At 47.4% G+C, this 22,976-nt stretch overlaps 5 protein-coding genes across 5 annotated transcripts; all 5 read right to left on the bottom strand.

Moving 5' to 3' along the window:
* Positions 1-2,334: 2,334 nt before the first annotated feature.
* Positions 2,335-3,720, bottom strand: K444DRAFT_614250 (uncharacterized protein). Its single transcript, XM_024880507.1, has one exon. It carries the CDS (start codon positions 3,638-3,640, stop codon positions 2,594-2,596), a length of 1,047 nt encoding a protein of 348 aa, XP_024735392.1. The 5' UTR covers positions 3,641-3,720; the 3' UTR covers positions 2,335-2,593.
* A 1,351-nt stretch (positions 3,721-5,071) lies between these two features.
* Positions 5,072-6,278, bottom strand: K444DRAFT_433323 (uncharacterized protein). Its single transcript, XM_024872790.1, has 2 exons — positions 6,203-6,278; positions 5,072-6,146 (listed from the first exon to the last, which is right to left on the bottom strand). Exon 2 carries the CDS (start codon positions 6,045-6,047, stop codon positions 5,196-5,198), a length of 852 nt encoding a protein of 283 aa, XP_024735391.1. The 5' UTR covers positions 6,048-6,146; positions 6,203-6,278; the 3' UTR covers positions 5,072-5,195.
* Positions 6,279-12,980: 6,702 nt separating this feature from the next.
* K444DRAFT_664538 (uncharacterized protein) lies at positions 12,981-14,572 on the bottom strand. Its single transcript, XM_024886975.1, has 2 exons — positions 13,373-14,572; positions 12,981-13,323 (listed from the first exon to the last, which is right to left on the bottom strand). Exons 1-2 carry the CDS (start codon positions 14,473-14,475, stop codon positions 13,281-13,283), a joined length of 1,146 nt encoding a protein of 381 aa, XP_024735390.1. The 5' UTR covers positions 14,476-14,572; the 3' UTR covers positions 12,981-13,280.
* Positions 14,573-15,823: 1,251 nt separating this feature from the next.
* Positions 15,824-18,299, bottom strand: K444DRAFT_614246 (uncharacterized protein). Its single transcript, XM_024880506.1, has 5 exons — positions 18,009-18,299; positions 17,642-17,948; positions 17,469-17,583; positions 17,194-17,423; positions 15,824-17,121 (listed from the first exon to the last, which is right to left on the bottom strand). The coding sequence occupies exons 1-5, from the start codon at positions 18,281-18,283 to the stop codon at positions 16,297-16,299; spliced, it is 1,752 nt and encodes a 583-aa protein (XP_024735389.1). The 5' UTR covers positions 18,284-18,299; the 3' UTR covers positions 15,824-16,296.
* A 394-nt stretch (positions 18,300-18,693) lies between these two features.
* K444DRAFT_664536 (uncharacterized protein) lies at positions 18,694-21,897 on the bottom strand. The gene has a single exon (XM_024886974.1). The coding sequence runs from the start codon at positions 21,890-21,892 to the stop codon at positions 19,001-19,003; it is 2,892 nt and encodes a 963-aa protein (XP_024735388.1). The 5' UTR covers positions 21,893-21,897; the 3' UTR covers positions 18,694-19,000.
* Between the last annotated feature and the right edge of the window lie 1,079 nt (positions 21,898-22,976).

Below are 22,976 nucleotides of genomic sequence, written 5' to 3'. Positions count from 1 at the left end.
GTATAGTTGGTGAAATTTGAAAATGCCAATAGTAATCAGACGAGCCGTTCACTCTTCTATTTCTCTATGCACTGTCAATGAACATTGAAGAAAGCAGATGCACGTGTCGAAAAATGTACAAGCTTTGCTACCATTAACCTCAAAAACAAGGTAAGTAAACATTTAGACGTTACTATATTACGGTACCATCAAGCAAGCATATTGTCAAGCTCTTCGGCAGGTGGTTCAGCCTTGAAAGGTCACGCCGACCTTTCTAAAGGATCAAAATTTCCTCCTCGTCCCTCTATTCCTTCTGATTGTTTCCCACCCAGATCTACCGCTCAAGCCTTTGAGATCTATTGGCCTATAGGCAACTCTCTGGGCTTTGAATATGTGTTATAGAGGTCGTCGTCATCTACGGCATCCTTTCCACCTTGATGGCTGGTACGAAAAAGTACTTAGAATCCGTGCCCACATCCGTCAAATCAGAGCTCCATTAGTGTACTTCTTGGTATGTGCAAGTTGGGTATTGGCCAGGAGTCCATGATGCGGCATGCGCGATACTGGTTCGTGCGAAATAAGGCTGACTCGAGAGTCAAGACCGAGACAGTCGATGAGAGGAGGATATAGGTTCCGCAGAAAAATGAAGACTTGAGCGTATGATATGGCGGTAGCTAAGCTTGATGCAAGAGGTTGGAATTGAAGGTTGTGACGTGCATACAGCAAGGAAAAAGGTGATGGTCGGTTGTAGGAGAAACGTGTGAAGTCACCACGTACGGAATGGCCTAAAATTCGCTGGCCAACATTAGTGAAATGCAGATCGAGTAGAGTAAGGATTTATACGTGGTTGATTGAAATCACAGAGAGACTGTAAACCGTTGTTAAGGGACGGGGAAACCGAGAGCCCCGTAATGTGTTGATATTACTGAGGTGTTCCATTTGATGCATTCGAGCGAAGTCCAACCGATGAACTGGTGACGATGGCATCCGCTGGAACAGACCACCAGAGCCAAGATGATTGCCCACTCTCTGGTAGCGGAAACAGGTTTCTGCAGTGCCGCTGAGTGAGCGAAGAATTGTCTGCAATGGTTCCTTCGAAGTGTGTGCACCGATGTTCGTTCTAGAGCTGGTGGTCCTCGGGAGCGCTCATGCAGCTGTGGGAGGCAAAAGCTGTGCGTGTTGAACTTGATGCGACCCAGTGGTCACAGTTGAGGAGTTCTGCTTTTGAGTTGTGTCTTGAGAGCAACTGGAAAAGAAATACCGTCAAGAGCCCAGACCGCTTCGGGCAACTTTCTGGCGGAGCCAAAGCGAATAGTACCGCCTCCACCACCGTTTTACCAGGCAGCCCGTTTCCTAACAGAATATTAGAAACTTTGAAAGCTTAGAGGGCCGTCGAGCCAAGACCTCGCCGCTTCTGCTCGACACAACCTTGCCTGCCAGCAACTTGCTCATCTGCGAGTTGGCCGGATGTGTTCCAACCGCCCGCATAAATTTCATAGCCGATATTGCATGGGCCAGTGCAGATCAAGCAATCAATACGGGGTGTTCTCCATCCACATGGAGTTTAAGTGCAATGATTGGACAGTTTAAACTCTTTTCGTCTGACGCAGTTGACAACATGCTCTGCTTTCCCTCGGCAACGCCTCCATGTATTGCTATCGACCACAGAGTTATAGAGGCAGATAAGAGTAAAATGTGGCAGATGACCTTACATATGTATGTGCGTGCAGGGAAGCGGTGCCCGAGTACTGCGGGAGACGACAGCTGGCAACGAACCACCCACCTTTCCAGGACGATGGCGGAATCTAGAAGCGTCCAAGCAGCGTGGGAGTGGCGATGAGCTTTGGAAGGGGAAATAGATGCAGATCAGATGAGCTGAGCATAAATCCCTACTCTTATTCGAGCAAGTCTGGTTCGAGAGAGGCGGGAAAGCCTCACTTTATGCACCGATAGTCGCCGAGGTGAGACCCCGGGAAAACCACGGAAGAGCAGAAGGAAAGGTGCCCCATGCATATACCATGCATAAGTATCTCCCATTACCAAATGCAGAAGAGTACATTGGATAGCCCAGTGGATAAGGGTTGTTTCTGGTAGGTTCTCAGGCTTTCAGTGTCCAATAATGGGGTGATAACCAAATCTCGTGTCTCTCATGAGATTCTCCTCGGCATGGCAAAGGACTTCAGCCACAACCGTAAGATTTGAGCTTTGAACGGGTTTGCCACTTCAAACTTGAGGCAGTCCACTTGGTTTTCCAAAGTTTAGAGGCATGTCAAAAGAGTGTGGTACTGACGACCGGTAGTCACGTGACAATATACCCCTATCCACATGTGGGGTGAGTTGATAAGATTAATATTCCTTTTCATAGGTGAGAGAGTGATCATACAATTGAGGTGCTAGTTGATAGAACAGTAGAGTATCTAAGGGCGAGTTACCTTCAAAGCGGTGTCGAACAAACGTTCGAATAATGATAAGAAACTCTCTGAAAGACCAGATTTCGGCCGCTATTACGGCCCCAACCCAGTGATGAAAACAAAACACGAGACGCTCCTGATATGAGAAGTTCGAAATATAAGCTATCTGACGTCCGAGAGGGAGATGCCAATAGGCATGGGCATCAACTTACTCCCAGCCTTCCTCTGCAAAGTCTCTTGAACAGCTCCTGCTGCCCGCGAAGCACCAAACTTTCCTCCTCCAGTTCTGTTTGAGTTTGCTCTAATGAGGCAATATATGACTTCGCAAGAGCCAAAATCTCAACCTTGGTAAGAGCTTTTTCTGCATGACTTCTTCCTGAGTGACCACTCGCTGACTCCACAATATCATCTGGAAGAGCTTGAAGAAGAGCGGAAAACCTTTCTTTTAGACGCAGACGATACTGACGTTCTGTGTCTTTATGGTATCGCCTGTCTTTGGGTTGTGGCGGTGGTGGAGTTTCTTCTTCTGACTGTTGCGAGACATCCCAAGAGGTTGATTCTAAGTGATCAGGAGTTCTCGGAGATGTTTTAATCTGTGAGACTGCTGTTGACTCTGACTTGCGGTGGTTTGTTGTCTTGTTATCTTGACATTGTTGCGTGCGGCCCAAAGAGATAGTCCCCAGTGTGGTATTCGCCATTTGGCCAGACCTTCGCAGCAACAAACCAAAACGTCGGCCGGGTGGTCTCCCACTGCTCTGGGACGGCTCGTAGGCTCGCTGCTTTCCAGCAAAAATGTTGGGTGCGTTGAGATTAACATCGAGTTTCTCAGATGACTCAGTTGTAGCAGTGACATAGTCCTCGCAACCCCAATTATTCGCGGGCTGGGGTTGGAGGAGATGGTTTGGTAAAACGGAGTTATCTCCAGGCGAGACAGAGGCTGGAAAATCGGAATCTGGTGCTGTGGTGGCGGCAAATTCAAGGTCCCAGTCTTCCCACACACCCGCGTTCCAAAGGGCATCATTTGAGAAATCCCAAGTACTGCCCCCCGTGAAGCCGCTATCAGAAATACTGGCTCCGAATGAATTCGATGTGAAGTCGGTGGACCTTTGTGGCCATTTGGGCATCGAAGGCCCTGCCGAAAATTGCCACCCCACGGGGAGTGCCTCAGCATATGCTTGAACCGTATTTCGATTGACACCAGAGCATGCCTTCTCGGGCGGCTCATCCAGCGTAGGAAGCCGTGCGTCCATTACTTTTAATCCTAAGAAATGTCTCTAAACTCGGAGTGAGGCTAGAGATTTCGTTTGAACTTTGCCAAAAACCAAGCGAGGAGGGTTCGATGCCTAAAGTTGTAGGTGTAAGGGAGGGCGACCGCGAAGGACCTCCATGCTAGAGAATTGCCGCAGGGTCAATCCCGATCCTGAGAGATCGTCGGCAGGGCCACCCCACCCTTACTTCAATCACAAATGCAACAGGCCCAGTAGCAGAGCTTCTCCCACGAGGTGTGGCAAATTGAAGGCGAAACAGAAATTTGAGTGTGTTTGGTCTGAGGTTACACTTTTCCCACAGTGCGCATGCCCACTGTACACCCGCTCCAAGTACAAAAGTAACCAGTCCCGGTGATGCTCATTTCGAAGCATCAGCGATGCGATTGACATCAGGCATAAATAACATACCCTTGACTGTGGTGGAGAGTCCATTTCCCAAAATGCAAACCACGACCTGGTTTTGCGCAGTCGAGACCGCCTGGACTTCCAGGAATCGCGATTAAAAATTCGGAACCGGGTCCGATCCCCTGCTTCCTGCTTGCATGTGAGGCCCACCACTTGTTGTTTGCGAAGCTGAGTTGGAAAATGCACGTTTGATATTGGGAAGAGCAAACTGTGAAAGATGTCCAAGATGGTTTGGGGCCAAAATGAATGCAGTAAATGAAATTCTCTGGAATCTTTTGTGGGCCTTGATGTCTCAAGACTCGCCTTAAAATAGCCTAATTTCAAAGAATGTACCAGACGTTTCTTTGATCAAGGTCTGAATAGCTTCTCTGAAAGTCTACTTAGATTTCATGTACTTTTGCCGTGGAATTTTTGGGGGTGTAGAAAAAAGTAAATTAGAAGAGAGGCGAACAGAGGGAAGGTCAGCAAGATACAGAGACTGTCATGGTGACACCAGAGCTAGGTGACTGGGAGACTGTGACGTCACTTACTCTCGGCAGTTTTCTTGTTTTGACGTTCAACATTCTACTTCCCATCACTTGCAATAATAAAAAGAATATATAAGCTTCTGAGGACCATCCGACAGCTCTCAAAGTTGAAGCTCACAATTCGCAGTCCAAATTTGAACATAGGTTCGTGGGCTAGCCTGGAGTGCGAAAGTTCATTGACAGGACACAGCGTACGTGCTTCACCAATCACAAGTTTATCGGTCAATAGAAATTGCTTCAAATAACTTTTAACTTGGCTAGATGATAATCGATGGCATGCGCTTTCAATCGGTTTCGACCTCGTCGTTTGGCAGGCGTTCTCCCAAGAGAGTTTGGAGAGGAGAATAAACGGTAGCATTTCAACTGCCCCTCACTGAATCGAAGAAAAATTGGCACAGCGTGGCTAATCTCACACAATGTTTGTAATGGTATGCTTGAAGGATAGTTTCCATCCAAGGGAGCCCTCGACCAATATTAAGTATGTAGAACCGAGAACTCCACTGATGCAAGCTCATAGAACTACCCCACAAGGCGTACAATAAATAAGAACCCCGACCGTAGGACGGGTGTCCTGTTGCAGAAAGCAGTCTCTTATTAGTTCTTGATCAAGGCATCAGAACACCTCCTGAACTTATCCAAGCCTTCCTCAACCTGTCGTAGTCCTCCTCCAACCTCTTGTTCTTCTTTACCAGCTCCATTCCCTCCTCTTGCAATATCCCAATGTATCTCTCTGCCAATGCCAGTGTTTCGGCTTTGCTGGCATTCTTTCCTCCCGTCTCAAGACCTGATGCTGCTGCCAACTCAAGTGGTATTTTCGCCAGCAGGCTGACGAAATGGGAGTTGAGCCGGCTGCGATATTGCTTTTCTACCATATTGTGTGCCCTCTTCAAATTTGCTTTCGGATGGAAGATGTTAGGAGAGGTCGGTGGCGACCGCGAACTTTGGGCAGTGCGTAGCTTCGGCGAAGTGTGTCTTCGTTCTGAGCTCGAGGGCAGTGGGATGTTTGGTTCGCGAGTGCGTGTGGACGTTCGCGTCCTTGCAGTATCCAAGACTTGACTCTGCCCTCTTGCGCCATTGGTATTGTTTGCAATGGGAAGTTGTGTCTGCGGTAGTGTGCTGAAGTTCTCGAATGGTGGAATGGGTGTACTGGCCGAACTGGACTCTCTTCCCGAGTTCCACGTCAACTCTTCCTCCATTGTGGTACTAGAGAAGGTAGTGGCAAAGTTCCTGCTCTCCGCGGTCCACGCATAGCTGGGCAGAAACTGGGGTCTATCTTGGAGTAATCTGAGTTGTTCTCCATTAAAATGGTTACTTGCCGGATGCGACTCCTCTGGTGAGACAGAGAAGCTCTGGTCGAACAGATTCGAGTCGCTGCCTGGCGTATAAAGGCTAAAGGATGAGGTAGAGATTTGTGGCGTGTCAACAGGAGGGTTTATGGATTCTCCTCGCAATGGCATTCTTTTGTTGAATAATTGTGGCTCTTGTGAGGCGAAAGACACTTCTTCTACAGCTTGAGAGTCCGTGTAGCCCAAGCGAAACGAGCGACTACGGCCACCCTGCAAAAGGTTATTAGCCGCACTCCTAGCGATGCGCGATTATTTTCAGACTTAACTTGGGCAACATATGGCTTCCAATTTCGTCCATTATCTTTAGTTCATCCCGTTATGTTCATTGAAGAAGCATTTCTTGACAGGAGGTAGATGGCTGCGCTCACAGTTGAAGGCTTTGCCTGAGCGCTTAAACCTATCCGGAGGGGAGGCCGCTCATTTCGGGACAGCAGCAGACAAAGGAGGGTAGAGTCTTGTCTCGGCGTTCTTCTGTGTGAAGGGTCCTGGGTCTATCCCGCCATCAGCGTCTATTTCATTATATCTCCCAAGACGGGTGTTTGTGTTGGCCGAACATTCGAGCGAGAAGCAAGCAGCGATCATTCGTCACATCTTGACATAAACATCTGCATCTGAAGAGACCGATTAGATTTTGAGGAGCTGAATTGGCTGAAAAGAACTCACATCCACCCCGATGCAGCTTCACGGGCTCCAGTTCCTCAGACATCCGATTCATCCAGTGGCACAGGGTAGGGCTGGGAGCCACTACCAGTTTGGCTCGCTTGGCTTTGTGGCTCCCGCCCGGTACCCAATCCCCTGAGATTCCTGGCGATATTCGGGCTTAGATAAGAGGACCCCTCAGCATGAGCCATAACTATTGGATCTGGGTTCTGGAAGTGCTTCGATCTCCAGGCGCCCAAATAATCGAAGACGTGATGCCTCAGGAATTCTCGATCCACGGGTAAGAACTCGATGGGCACACCGCATTGCACAAGCCATCCATTTATACTTTGGAATATCTGTTGACGTACCTCATTAGATCAAGATGTGCCAATCCTTCTACCTCCAGGTATTCGAAGCGTTGAGATTATTACTTTGCTGTATAAGTAGGGACATGTCCTCGACACGAGGGATGCCTACCGCAATACTGGCCGTTGATGCCCGTTGGCAGCTGATTCAGCCTTTCAGAAAACCTGGTGTGGTACAAGGCTTTTTCGGAGTTGATCTGAAGTTGAGTGCCGACCCTGCTGGCATGCTGACTACCAAGAGCGCTCAGCCTTCTTGGAGCCGCCCTTACTAATGGACATATTCCCATTGGTGGGGCCTCTTGCCCGATATCTCTTTGATGGGACCCTTGCTCCAGTTTCAAGCACAAACTGACCCTTGCTGGTGGATCCAGAATCTAAGCCTGACTCCGGTGAAGAATGTTTGTCAGCTCTCACTTTTGGAGAGTTGGCAGAACTGACAAAGGTATCTCGCCGACTGAATTCGAGCGCTTCCTGCTTTTGTAGAAAGCCCTAGGCTGCGAGTGCAGCATTTAAAGCCCGAAGATGATATTGCGTGTAAATACGCTGACCTCCTGTGGATCGTTGAAACAGACTCCATCTTACTACGGGATAGTATTGCAAAATTGTAGGCCTCGAAACTGTTGCCTAGCGATGCGAAGTTTCTCGATCCCACTGACTGCAGGTTCTTGAGGGAAAACACACCGCCGTCTCATGACCTTCTCCAATGCCCGGCCCAACTAGCTCACCGCACAAGACCTTTACGGCCGTACGGAGGTGGGAACCACCAACCTTGGGGGGGGGGGGGGGGAGGTCCAATGATATCCCTAATCTTTAATCCCGGAAATCAAAAACCAACAAGTGCAAGGCCATAGACTTGCAATATTGAATGCGCGAGTATCCTGTCAGTCTCGCAGTTGCCACTCTGCACTGAGACGGCTGATCTTTGGCCTACTGCTGATTTTGTTGGCTCCCCAGTACGGCAAGGGACTTTCATTGGCAACGGATATTGATTGAAGATGTGAGTGAACAGTCCAGCTCCAAGCCGGCCCAAAGTGGTCTGATGCAGTCTATTGAGGCTGTCTCCAGAAAAGTTAAACATTTGGCGTGCCTCGACGGTCCACGATAACAGCCCGCCAAATCGATACAAAAAGCAATAATTGAGACTTGATTGATCAACTGATAGGAAAGCCGGGCCGTTTCTCGGAAGTTTACTTCCCGTTCCGAAATCTTCAAATTACTTCCACAGTTCATCGGAGTCTAAAGAGTTCGTAAATCTCCAAGGCCAGGCCATTGCTCGCGAACTCAGGTGATCACTTGAAGAAACATAACTCCATACGTCTGCGTTGGCATCACGCCTGTCACTTAAAATTCCACTTCAAGGGCGAAGAATGGCTATAAAGTCCTACGCGAGTGAATATGGTTACATGATAAACTATAGGAGATGCGTGCCCCAATCATGATTGTAATTGATGCTCAAGAGAAAATTGGCTCCTCATTAAGGTGGGGGTGGAGCAATTTGAAAATGCTTAAGTCCAACAATCCGAGTTCGAGTTAGGTTATCCTGGTCTCCGAGAAGGCTTCATTATCAGCCGATTTATACTACGAGGAAGAGTGAGGAAGATGCGGATAGAACACCAGGCTAATTGTTTTCTAGATTCTCAGACTCAGAGAGCTTCTTTGGTAAGAAATATACGGTACTAATGAAGAGGAATATTTCAGTTACGTGTACGTGGCCATTAAGCTGAAACTGTGCTCGGTGATATTCCACTTGTGTAGAATGCTGTGGAGGCGTCGCCGGCTCGGTAAGTCAGTACGAAGATTGCGATATAAAGTGACGGGGTTACAGGGCATTTACGCTCGCGTAGAGGTCTCAGCGAACTCTAGGGTGCGGTTTAAGGTACTACGGCTGCAATAAGCCTTGTAACTCTAGGCCTGAACTCCTGAATCAAGGGCTGTGAGACATCTACAAGGTGGTAGAAGATCTTCAAGGATTAAGGTGTTGCTGGCGGAGCAACTATGATAGCGCTCGGGCGCTGTGAGAGGCCTTTTATAGGGACCTTTAGCGACTCTGCCCCTGTAAGTACAGGGGATATGCCATCTAAAGGTGTGGTACCCCTTGTTTAAACTTTATAGCGTGCTTATAGGAGGGTAGCCTGGAAATATGGGAAATATAGGTGGCTGTACTGGGTGAGTGCCAGTGTGTCAAATGATTAGATTATATTAGATTGATGGCCATTAATCTAATCTAATCACGAAATATACTCATTAATCATATTCTATTCACGTATTAATTAGATTAATTATAATTAATCTAATTAATCTGATTAATACACACGTGATCCTACACGTGACCGTGCTAGCCTAATCTGGTAACGCTCCTGCCCGCTCTAGCTCTAGTATTATACTAATTAGGGGCGGCAATACTTAATAAGCTACCTAAAGCTAAATTAAAAAAGGAGAAATACAGGAGAATAACTAGTTTATTATTATTAAAAGCTAGAATATAGCTACTATTATATAAGTCCTAGTTTAGTTTAACTAGGGCTACTTATTAAGTACCTTAGTTATTTAATACTTATTAAGTAAATAGTAATTTATTATAGTTACGTAATAGATTAATCAGATTAATTATTATAATTTAATCAAAAAAAACTGAATTACATTAATTGATTAATTAATCCTTTGACACACTGGTGAGTGCTGTAGAAAGAGGCCTGAAAGTGAACTTGCCTCACAAATGCCCTGTAATCCTGTCGCTTTATGCCGCAATCTTCGTATCGAAATTGTTTCTCGCCCAAGAATGGAAATTTAAACCTGCTCGACGCTTTAGTCAGGAGGTACGCTGGGAAAAGGGGGGAGATCGCGTCTTGGCTAAATTTAGGGCGGTGATCTCAAATGAAGGCTTGGACTAGTCCTAAATTAGCAAAGTCGACAAACGAGGCCGGCAGAATTTCTATCACATCTGCCCACATTCGTTTCACACCAACATCCAATTGCCTTGCAAGAAAGCATCTATTTGCTCACTACTGCACAGTCTGTCAGTATGGGACAATGATTACCTTATGAGTACAAAGTCTCGAAACCCTGTCTTCTTCTGCAGCGAGGCGAAGTCATCGTCAGTCGCGAGCATTCCGGGGATCACCAGGGCCCAACCAGAGACCACTCTCACTCAATAGGCTATGCACGTCTTAGCCCAGCGATTCTTGCGCTTTGCTAGTCTTGGGTCAAGGTAGGCTTTCTTAACACCATGCTACTGGCAGTGTCTCTAGAACACCTCGCCATGGCTGCTGCCGAGGCCTGGTCATTGACAACGATTCCGACCATGCTGCATCACAGCTAGTGAATGATCCACTTGCAGAACCTCAGGTCGAGATCACAGCACAAATCGGTGGGACCAGTGGAACAGGGGAGATAAGAACGGTTGAATCTGCGCAGTTGGGAAGGAAGCAGGAAGCTGTTGCCAGGAACGAAAAAAAGACCAGAAATAATGATGCCGAAGACGAAGACAGTGATGGGAGGATAAAGAGCGAAAGCAAGAGCAAGGGGAAGACGAATTGATCTCTCCGGACGGGACCAAAGAAGAATTAAACAATTGGTTACGTATTACCCCAAATGCGGGCTTCTTTGCACATCGAAGGTTGCAAATAACCCTCCAAATCCAGATTGTTTGTAGAGGGAATTGGTATAATTGGCCTGCCGCTGTTGGATCATGACGTCGAGAAAACCATTGCTGCGAGTGGCCAATCGCCCCTCTTGGATCTAGCAGTGGCGACAGGATCCTCTCTTCAGAAGGATTAGAAGGTCCCTAGTCACTTTGGGAAACGAAGAATTCACCTAGGTAGAGAATTCATCAAAAAGTATAATGAACTATCAAGGAAACGGTCTACGTTCAATCAAATCCGCCTTGAGTTTGTTCTAGGCAGTTGGTGCTGGAGAGCCTCCTCAAAGGTCTCTTGATATCCTTCACGAAGGTCAAGCTGTGTTAATCCTTATCACATTCACGCCACCTCCAGGCTCGTTGAAGTTGGGACCCCAGATATCATTTTGCCAACGAAGCATGAAGGCAGCGACTTAAAACTTGGCCATGGTGGACGAGAAAGAGGTTCAACTCTTCCGTCGGGTCTGAATGGAGTTGCACCTCCTATCATGCGCAAGTCTCAATCTCAGCCTAAATTAAATATAGCCTAATAGTGACCATAGTTCGCCGATGTAGAAGCAAACCACACGCCTCTGGCTTGAGGTCTCAAATTGGTTCTACGATATACCCTTGAAAACACACATCCCGGCCCTGTGTGCACTACGGCGGCACTTGAGGCAGAAATGGCCAAGCTCCAACTCATACTCTTTAATATGCCATCTGAATTTGCTTCCCGCGTACCACTTTCTTTCAATCTTCTTGTGCTATGTTTTCTGTAATCTCTCTTCGTCTCTCTAGATTCGTCTAAAGGGGAAGCCAAGCTAACTAGGACCTTTTAGGCTGGGTACAACAACGAGATGGAGTCGATCACAATGACTTTAGCTTCATCCTAGAAGACAGATATGAAGGCTTTCAACTTTCTGTTGCAAGTCTGGGGTGGGAAGATCGCCTTGTTGTCGCTCAACTGCTCGAAGTCTAGTGACGAGGACGGTTAGAAATGCATCGTCCCACGGACTTCCTCTGGTGGAAAATATCACAGCCAATTTTGATCAAAAGCTTGCTACTTGGGAACCGAAACGCGTATATTTGAAGAAGTTATTGAGAACTTGGTGTGCCCGCAGTTGAGAATCTGTTGGGGAAAGATTTCGAGCCGTTCTTTCTCTGGCGCGTATTTTCCCTAGGCCTCTTCCCGCTCCAGCGGCGCCACAGTTATCGACCTCGCCGAGTAATCTGCACCCGAGCCTATATTGCTGTCGGCGCTATCCCGAGTATCCACCCCACTTCAATACCCGGGAACCTCCAATCAAGCTCCCTCGCGCCGCACGGGGTGATTCCCTCGACTGCCTCGGAACCACCACATCTCCGTCCTTGGTTCCTTTCGAGCCAACCGGGCAGCCCATCACGTACTGCCCGAGACTCCCGACAACCCGCATCTCTCACCACCGTCACCAACCACGATCGTCTTCCTCGACCCGACGCGGTACCTCTCGACATGCTCTCTCTACATCCTCCGGCAAATAACACATCTCAATCCACTGTTCCCCCTTCACCTTACCCGGAATCACCGCACTGCCATCTCCCACTCGTTTAGCACGAGCATTACCCAGATCCTCAGCTATCCAGTCAGCCATGCCTCTCGGTATTATCGGTGTCAACATACCTGCTCGCATCTCCCCATCACGCAGGAGAGTAGCACCTGAAGTGACTTATGGAGAAGTTACCAAAAACATGGGAAATTATCCACAGCCCAAGAGACAACGCGTGGATGGGCAGAGTATGGAGTCTGATGCCGATCCTCCTTGAAGATGTGAAAAATCTGCAGATTGCTCGGGCGAAAGACCATTCGAGATCGAGTTTCCAGTGCATCTACGGATTATTGTTGTAATCCGTATAAAACGCTGTTGCGAAAGGGTGAGAAATGCAGCCATATAATTTGAACATAACAGCGTTCGATTAAGAGAGCAAAGAGGTAGATACCGCAATCTTCCAACAAGGTCGTGCCCCCTCTTATAGGTATATGAGAACTCCCAAGTATTTTTGATTTGTTATCCTTTAATGTTCACAGTCCCAGGTTTCGTTTTATTGGGTAAGAACGCCTATGTATGTCAAGGTTTATTTTCTCTCTGTTTTTTTCGCTGATGCTATTCTTTGATGTGAGCAGCGAGAAACCCCTTTTCAGCTTCTCGGTTATCTGTAATAAACGTGACCTGTATTAGCAAATCACAACACAAACAAACAAGCACTATGACTTGAAAGTACAGTGTTGGGGCTGGGCATTTTGCTATGTATAAGGGTGGTTTTGCTCCTGAGAAGTTGTTGATTCTGTGCTCGTCTATCCGTTACCAAAGGCTTATTGCGGTTTCAAGGAGTGGAATTCTTTTAATCTTAGAATAAGTTTTCATCTTAAGATAGTGTATTTTTCCTTTGTTTGAAAGTTGGTCTGTACTGCTATATTTACTTCAATCCTCCTAGATTTGTATGTATTACGTGTACAAAACACATTGGGTCATTAACCAATCGACAAACTACGAACTGCCAAAACGGGACGAGAGTACTTAACGAGTGAGGAAGAAAAGACAAGATCCCACTAAACCTAATAGAGAACCAACGGCAAACCACTGCATGCTTGCAAGGCTGAAACAGAAAGTACTATAGCAGGGAAAAGCAACAGCAAAGGGTAATCAATTTCTTGTCCAATCTCTCAGCGACTCTCGTAATTCCTTAGCTGGCGATAGCTGGCACCAAGGTACCCTTCCCGAATCTCCTGCAGAATTATTAGCACTAGATCAAATGAAATCGTTACTCGAACCCACCTTTCTGCTCTTGTATTCCAAGTCCCATCAGTTTCCTCTCTTCTAGGCGGGGAGGTATTCGTTGAAGCAACAAGACTGTTGTTCGCCGAGACTATTAAAGCCATGATGTGTTGATTTTTCCAATTGGAACATGGATTATACAATCTTTGAAACAGCGCTTTCAAAAATTGCCCACCAAGGTCATGGTGGCCTCTTCGATTGTAGTTCAAAAAGCTGCTCGGGTGATATGCTTGGACGACATTGATTTTATGATCACCGATACTAACCGCCTTTACCTCTCTAGCCCTTGCTGATTTCATTGAGGAACATAGCTCCCGAGCAATCACATGTCCTCCAGGAACCCAGTTCGAGAAGCTTGTAGAGCACTGGCATGATATAACAATGCTGGGTTGAAACATCTCTAGCATCTTTTGAGTCACATCGTAAGCCTCAGAAAGAGCTTGTTGCTTCCTTCCCAGTCCTTCCTTTTCAAGTTGCCTGATACGATCGTTACTCAATAACGGGCAGATATCGAGGATGATGACGTCTGCGAGGCCAAGGCCGACCCCTATCAAGACATCTTCAATCCAACGCAGGGTTCTGCACCTGGCGACCATCGTGTCAAACGGCAGGGATTCGTGTTTCGGCGCGGGATTGAGCAACATTATGACCGGGAATTTGAGATATCCGCAAGCGAGTTTGATATTACTGCTCACTGCGTCGTCGGAGATATTCCACTTCCTCGCATACTGCCGGACATGGTCGAAGCAAGGGTGGTCTGGCAGGAGCTTCCCACTTCCTGCAGCTCGCAGGTCCTGAGTAAGGACTGAGGTGATGACCTGATCGATGGCATCCTTGCGTTGAGTACCCGCGACTGTAGCAAGCTGATGAGTTTCGGTTGATCGAGTCGTATTAAGGAATGTCTGAGATAGCTGAGTAGTCAAGTCATCAATGGCTTGAGATTCGGAGTCGACAGAGCTTGCGGATTGCGGTAAAGTGTAAAATGAGCGGTTGGATTGGCTGGCGAGATTAAAATTCAGCTTTTCCCCTTGGCGTTTTCCAGGTTCGTCTTGCTTGACTATGACTGGTGGTAGGCGGTAATTGGTTTGGTTGTTGAAGGGCATGGTTTACGTTTTCATTTATAACAGATGGAATTGTAAATGCTACCGAGCCGACTTGTTTGCAAGACGCAGGAACGTGATACGGAGGAGTGAATAATTTAGAAAAAGTTGAAGGAGAGATCAGTGCTAAAGGGAAATTGCATGGGAGATTCGAACTTACTTCTATTCGCAGTGGTTGGCGGAATATGGGAGCTAGATCAGTTTTGAGGTCTCTAGAAGGCTATGAGTTGATCTCGCCTTACTGCGGAAATGATGATGGAAACCAACAGAAGTATCAACTAGGCAGTGTTCTACCCTCTCAAACTAGGTGGGGCGGAACAAGGTTGTGTGGTAAGCTACTAGGCAGTAGCGGTCTGTTTTGAGGCCAACAAAGCGAACAGGACCAATGTGATCGTGATTGGAGATACATGACCCCAACTCGTGCTGTTATTAAGAGCCGTGAATGCCTTGTAGTAGGCTTTTTCATGCATATGAAATCCCTCCTGATCCTACCGCTAGGCACCCGCTCCCAAAACCAGAGCTGTAGATAGAGCAGTCACCGTATGCAAATTTGTCCCTTACGACGCATTGACACACCGAAATTTGACCCGGAAGGCTCAGAAGTAAATCTAACCAACAGCATAGCATATCCGAGCGGAAGTCCTGGATTGGTAAGAGCACGATCGATAAGTGGCCGGAAGGTGGTGATGAAACGTTTCTAGCGTCGGCGCGAAAACGTTGCTCCGGGTTGGACGACCACCCCGAATCGCGACGGCCAGGCCCATGTCATTGACATACAGTGGTATGCGCGTTATGCCTGGATCAGAAATTTAGTGGGTTTTGACGATTCTCTCAATTTGCCTCGCGAAAACGAAGATAAAAAATTTGTAAATTTACTTGAAATTATGCTTTATTCTAAAAAAAAATATATATATATATATATTGCGTCAAATTGCGCTATAAAGGGTTTATAATTATATTAAACCTTTATTTTATAATATTATAGTGTTTTAATTTTTCTTTACCGTAACTCTTCAATTAAGCTTTTCTCCTCCCGATTTTTGAAGGTATTGGATCACGTGACTAACGGTGGCCCGTGCGTTACGAAGAAACATTTAGGTAGAAGAGAACTTTTAAACTTTGTTTAAATTTAAGAGTGGTATTTAATAAAAGAAAAGTTTATATAAATATACGCCTTATATAGAGTAAGCTAAGGTAATATTTTTTTAACTAAAATAAACGCGATTTGGTTGAGATATAATAAATTCAAGGGGTTTTGAGGCGCAAAATTGAAAAGAGGATACTCTGTAAAACAGGCACGGCGCGCATGTTACTGTATTCAATGCCACCAAATGGGTCTGAAACACGACCACATGCTTTGAAATCGTAGGGCTTTCTTCGTTACTAGAATTTGTGACTGCTTTTCTAGCGGCCCAAGATAGATCAAGCTTTGCTTCAGCCTGTGAGCCTTCAACTCAGGTAAGTCACGTCTGAGACTGGGACTGAACCAGGGAAAGAGAAGCACGAATCTTGAGCCTTGGGTATGTTGATTCTAATTCTCTCTCGTATCTCGCATTCGACAAGACGGCTTACTTCTCTTTAATAGATGTCCACCAGGTCAATCACCCTCGGCTCAGTCAGCTCGGCAAGCCGGCCAAGCACCCCAAGCATAAATTCTCGCACCCTCACATTCTTCTACTCCTCACTCTTTAGTTGACCAAGACTAATCCAACCTGTCAAGCCAAGCCTTGAACTCTAGCCAAGTCGCCCATTCCTTTACGCCGTGATGAATGGCGCAATGTAGAACTCTGTACCATCTTACTCGCTCTGTCATTTATAAAGCGGTCATCGAAGCTCAAAGATCCTGAAAAGTGCAGCAAGTGGATTTTGTTTCGCCAGTTGGAGCGGGCTCTGAGAAAACATATTGTCGCCCTGCTTCAGAATATCACCGTATTTTTGGTTCCATTCCTTCAACGCGAGCATGCCTTGAAGTGCAGCCGGCGAGCTGAATCCAAGCAGGATATTGCGTTCGCGTTCCACATCCGGCCTTGGCGCTGAATTTCTACCCCCTGGCAATTGCGCGCTAGAATTGGCGTTGGTTTTGCTTCTCTTTTTGGGAGGCGAGTGGACGTGATGTTTCTGGCCAGCATCATGAGACCTTGATGGCCCGTCTGGGGAATAAGACTGGCTGGTGGCGTTGATAAACGGATCGAAGGGAACGGATGGTGACTCTTCACCCCAGCATTCCATCTTCAAGGGATTGACTTCTCCGCTGTAGGCCCTCAGCAAGCCGATCAGCATCCCATACCCTCCATTTCTCATCTCTGCAATCCTCTCGGTCCAGGCTTCACCCCATATCTGCTCCTTGTACGGAGAAGGGCAAGCAACTAGGATGTCGAGGAAGACGATTGCAGCGACCGCTAAGATGCTGGCGCTGAGGAAGGCAGGGATCCAGTCCTGGCGATCTCGCGAGTCGGAGGGTGATGCTGCGAGTTTTTGGTATTGTTGAAAGGCGTGCCGTACAGTGATCCGTGCGGCTCGGATGTTACTGATCAGTTTTGGGATGGATATTGTAAGCGGAGTCCGGCTGGGGGTAGGGACTCCAACGACGGTGTTGTAGAGCTCGCAGACAGAGATTAAAGCTGTGCAGCATGTTTCTAGCGATTTTGACTTCGAGTGCAAGAAATTAGTGAGTCGGTTTGTGGCTGAGGTTGTAGAGTGGGTATTTAGTTGGTAACTTACCTTTGTTGGTAATGAGAGTTGATACACTTGGGCTATATTTGCGAGCTCTTCAAAGCCATCCGAAAAAAGTTGAGTTGACATAACAAGCCGTTTCAAAAAGCTCCATCGGTATTGAAATCCGTCTTCGGCGGTTTCAATCTTAATGAGCCGGTTTTCTTGAGGCAGCAGGCGCCAAGTTCGGCTTCGAGGCATGTTGTGCGGGGCTGAGCTCAGCACTTCCTCCATATGTGCTGTGTGGTCAGTGATGTATCATAACTAAGATTCGGAAAGCTCACCGGGCATGAGAAATAAAACCAAGCTCTCTAGGTTCTCGTTACGACTCCCCAGAGCACTGGGCCAAGTGTTGAAAGAAACTTGCAAGCAGGAAGAACAAAACCCAGGAACTCCAAACTGCTTCATTGTTAGAGTTGGCTCGTTACTGTTATATACTCAAATCAACTTGACCCACAAGGCTCTCGTATATATTACATCGTGAGCATAAAATTATTTCGTCTCGGCCACCATATGGTGCACTCGAAGATTGCGGTACCAAATGCCAGTCTTTGTGGGAATATGGAAGCAAGACTTGGGTGGGAGAATCCAGCTCCCGTTTCCGTTTCGAAGACGATGGTACTGCTACGGAAAGGTGATGTGTCACAGTTGGGCCAACATGTGAGTGCGCGACATCATCGCCAGCGTTCTCAGGCCATATATAAGCACTGGCGAAGGGATTTCCTTGCACAGTTTGAGGACTGAACGAATTTTGAGTCGGAAACCTGAAATATTTAGCTTCAGGATTATGTCAGGTGTGAGATCTTAGCGGAGGAAATGCCGACCATTGCGACGGTTCTCCAAGAGCGGATTGCTCGACTGAACTAGTTGATGGCGAAGAAAAGCTAACTGGGCTGTGTGCATAAGGGAGTGGCTCCTGAAATGAAACTTGATGATGCCAGAAAGTACCCGACTGATTCTGTTCGTATGGCGCTGTTGGTGGCTGGCCTTGCTCGGAACCCTCTGAGACAGAATCGACCGGCCGTCCAGCCTGTGCCCGCCCCTGTGGGCTGAGTCGCGCATCAGAATTTATTGAATCACCAAACTGGCGCTGATCCATGATTCGAGAGGATGGCGTAAAAATCAAAGAGGAAGAGAAGATGAAAAGCGATGGAAGATGAAAATGAGGTTGAAATGGGTGGTCCGTGCGGTCCAGGGGCTGGTCACAACGGTTCCGCGGCTCAGCGGCCGAGGCTGCCCAGCCCCTATTTAGTAATTGCCGTGTCGATCCCACTCAAGGCGCGGAGTTCCAAATAGGGGTAGTATCACGATCGATTTGGACCATGTTGAGCTAATAATAGCTGTCCTGGTCTGTATTTTCCATGGGCCCCAAACAATGTGCTTTAATCACGTACAACAATTCCATCAAGAATCTAAAACTGCCCCGATTGAACCTTTGTAGGTTAATGGTTCCTGGCTGGTTCGGCTACGCAATGCGGGCTCTCAGGGGGCAAATGGGGACTGCATTCTGCGAACTCAGAGTATGCTTTGATATCCAGGCTGTGTCTAGGCTTGCTTAGACTTTCTTCAGGTTTGTTTACCCTCGAATCAGGTGGCATCCTTACAATTCAGTACTCCTATTGGCAACTTCCACGAATCTGTTGGAGCTCCATAAAAATGCGCTATAGAGGAAAGCAGCGTATCAATATTCAACGTCAACTCAACCCTACCGCCCCCAGCTCCTCAAATTACATACTCAGAAACACAAACCTTTTGTCACTTTACTGGCATAGAATTAACAAGTACTTGCGGCATGCAGGTACTGACTCCTCTGAGATCAGCTCGATTTGGCTGCCTTTGGTGGTCGGCTATCCACCCCGGATTGCACCCTTTCGTTGCTTTGCGTTTCCCTCCTAGTTCTGGGATCATTCAGATTCCTGCCATAACCAATCGCTGTCCGATCATCCTGATCTCTTCTCTCATTCTCGATTCTCCTTCTTTTACGGTTGCGCTCAAGAATCTGGTCTGCCGAGGCCAGACCTTGGGCAGTCGTAGACTGATTTCGTACTCCATCAGCGTTTGCTCTTCTGTCACGACTCTGTTCCCCAATCTGAGGTCTAGATATGTCTCGTATGAAGCATTCGACTTCGGCATCATCGGTTACTGTCGGGAAAATTCCCGGGCCGAGGGGGTGCAGTCCATAAAGTCGAGCGTCCCGGGGCTTGGTCCGCGAAGTACCTCTCCACTCACGATTTTGCGTCTCAATTTCGCCGTTCATAGGAGAAGTGACATCAACATTTGTTGGTTGCGCGTCTCGCCGTGTTAGAATATCATTGGGGTTAGGTCGGCTTGTGAGGTGCAAACCAGCAGGATCAATCTCGTTCTCTTCCTGCCGAATTTCTCGTCCTATGGAGGATTGCCGATTATGAGCCAGCAAAATTTGTGGGTCTTGTTGCGAGGGAGCTCGCACTAGCCTGGGGTCCTTCCATCCGCGATGGCTTTTTTTGGAAGATTGGATATATGCGACAAGTCTCACGCCGTTGAGCCTTCGACAAAGCATCTGGATCTCCCACGCAGTCAACATCGGTCGGTGTAAGAGGGTGGAAGCAAGTGCTTGAGGGGTATCGCAACATCTGAGCTCAATATCACTGCCACTCCTGCTGACCTGCTGGAATATGTCTTCCTTGGGGTTTAGCTTGATGAGGTCTACACCCTGCCCAGGTTCAAGAGCAATTTGTGTCTGAAACACTGTGTGAGCAGTATTGAGGCTCTCATGTAATGTGATCTCTCCCCCAGTATCATACTTGAGGCAGACTCTGTTAACAATAGCGTAGACTGCCGTAGAGCTTGAGTCACGAAGAGTTTTCGCCCAATCATTCAAAGAAATATCCATCTTGACGCAAAGCTCTTCTTGTTTTGTGAAGTAAGCAGCAGCAAATTTTCCTCCAGTCAATGGGCCAGTTTTATGGAGCAAATCCAGCACATGACATAGCAGATCCCCTATTTCTCCTCTCTTCTTCCGATGAGTCGCCCAAAAAGCCATGAGCGCGTCGTCATCACCACCCGGGAGGGACAACAGTCCTACACCCCACTGTGTCCTATCCCAACCCGGGTGAGAATATTGAAGATGCCGCTGTACTCTTTCCATGCGGAGAAGGTCTTTCACTCGCCTCCGTCTTGAATTTCCGGTACAATGGCTGATCTCAACCACGAGAAATTGGTTCAGGAAGCAAGGGTTGGCCCTCGTGGGATTTTGGCTGAGTTTATTCCATATGTGGTCCTTGACGGTAGTGCTTGGAATCCTTTTCTGGGTTCCAGATACAGTAATGCCAACATATTGAGCAGCGGAGAACCCAATAGTTCGTGTGTCAAGTCTCCAAGTAGTCTCAGTAGTTCCCAGTGGCACCATAGTCTGAGCATAATCGCTCTCGTACTCGTCAAGTGTGTATCTACAGGTTTTGTTGAGTAGTAAAGATGCGCCAATATACAGGCGCCTTCCCTTCGGAATCGAAAAAACTTCAGTTTCTTTGTCCTTGTTGAATTTGGCTGGTGTGGGTTGGATCTTGGCCTCACCTCCATTAACAGAGGCCCAGCTGTACCAATGGCAATTCACAGTTCCATCAATGTTGTCTCCTGCACCATCTCTCACTCTGGCAATGAATCCCTTCGAAACGTTATATTGCTGAACAGCATTATTTCCGGCTGGAACCGTCCAGACTGGCCCCCAAAGATCGGCAAAAGCTTCCATGTCGGTCAAAATTGACAGCTGCTGAGGTTTTCCGGGAGGCGAGCCATCACCGTGCAGCTGGGGGTCTCTTTCGGTTTCCCAGAACTCAAACACCCAAACTTTGTTTGAATCTAGGAACTTATCCAGACAAGCCAATCTCTTCTGAGAACAGCTGAAATTCCAGGGATATTCCTTGGTGCCCGATACAACTATGCTCTCAAGTTCTTCGTTAATGTAGTGGCCAAATTGCGATCCATGCGATCCCATGTATGCGACGAGGGCCAAGTCGAGCATTAATACCGTCATCCTCAATTTCATTAATGTGAAATTGTTAGTTTGGCCGCGCGGGTGGCCTCTCGACAACCAATCCAATCCCACGATGCCCTCATTGAACTCAACCGAATTTTGCAGGTACCACAAGCTGTCTTCGATGCGCTGGATACTGGAGGAACCAAGCTGGGAGTCCATTTTACCGATGGCATCTTCCAAATCAAACTTCAGATATTTTAGGGTTCGTTTAGAAACTCGGACGACTTCTGCCAGGTCTCGCTTAGGATGCTTGACCAGCATGCTGTAACCTTCACGACAAAATCCCGCGACCTCAAGATAATCCAGGCGTTCTAGGACATTACAGAAGATCAAGTAGCTTTTCAAGAGACTCTCTGCTATCTCCTGGATCTCCTTCGAGTCTGGTCCATCGGTGACAACCTCAACCTTTTCTTTGAAAAGATACTTCCATGTCTGTTCACTAACCTGTGAAGGCCTTCCTTGGCTCAGATCCGGCAATGTGTTGTCAGCGAGATCATATTTCCCTCGGCATCTGAAGAATTCAGACGCATGCACCACATCTCGTTCTAACTCGTTCAATCTCGAATAATGGAGCTGTGGCTCCACAATGTAGGTATCGGGGTCAAAGTCATGCTTCGCTGCTTTCTTCTTCCAATAAAGGAGGGGATCTTCCTCAGAATCTGGCGACTTCGCACGCGAAGCCTGATCGTCCATCGTTGAAAGGAGGTTCGGAGCGGAGGAGATAGATCTGTCGCAATAGGTCTACGAGAAGCCTTGCTGCCTGTGATCTCGAGTCGCAATAAAGCGGCCAATCACAGATATCTTGCGTTGGATATGATTATAAAGGCCGTATGTGGAGCTGCAAGGAAAAGATATGAAGTTCGTTCTGCATCGGTTTCCAGCCAGGTTTCAAAGTAGGAGGGCGGTAGTGATAATTTTAGGCATCAAAGTTAAAAATAGAGCAAAAAGCAATTCTTGTGTCTAAAACTGGCGATGTTACACAAAGCACGTGAAAGGCTTGGTCAATGAAATCGGGCTTCCACTGCAACTATTCGATCACGATTACTAACGCGGTGCAGAATGCGCTCTCTTAGGAGCATAAATTGGGTGCTCCGGAGAGCTTATAGGGGTGAAACATGGCTGGGAGCTATGCCCCTGAACACGTGACATAGGCGCGCAGAGGGTACGAAAGGGGGGGAGCGTCCCATGCAACAATTACTAAGTAATGTGAAGGTCGACCGCTGGAGCAGAATCGGAAGCACTTGTTTGAGACATGGGAGAGAGACATCCACGAATATCGACACTGGCGAAACCAATTTGCCTCGTCCACGATCATCTCAAGCAGCTGTAAGGAGAGCAGGAAGACCCAAGCTTTCGATGGACTAAAGACTCTCTAAATCCTCTTCCCTAACTCTTCTTTCCTAACTCTTCTTTCCTAACTCTTCTTTCCTAACTCTTCTTTCCTAACTCTTCTTTCCTAACTCTTCTTTCCTCCTAACTCTTCTTTCCTAACTCTTCTTTCCTAACTCTTCTTTCCTAACTCTTCTTTCCTATCCTACCACCGAGCATATTTCATTATTATCTCCACTGCCATTAAAACGGGGGTAACGACGAAATGGCTCATGGATCTGATTCCTCAAATCCCACAAGAAAGTTCCCAAGAATCGACATCCTTTCAATTAGGCTGAAAGCCATTGCTCATGTTAAATGCGCTACACAACATGCAGGTTTCTGCATGTTGCAGGCCAGTCGCATCGGCTTCACTGCAATTTTAGCGCAGAAGAAGGCAATCCAGAGC

This window comes from Hyaloscypha bicolor (assembly GCF_002865645.1).
Source record: "Hyaloscypha bicolor E unplaced genomic scaffold K444scaffold_92, whole genome shotgun sequence".
Classification (NCBI taxonomy): domain Eukaryota; kingdom Fungi; phylum Ascomycota; class Leotiomycetes; order Helotiales; family Hyaloscyphaceae; genus Hyaloscypha; species Hyaloscypha bicolor.
Note: the sequence above shows the minus strand (reverse complement) of the source record. Positions and strands in the feature narration are given on the sequence as shown.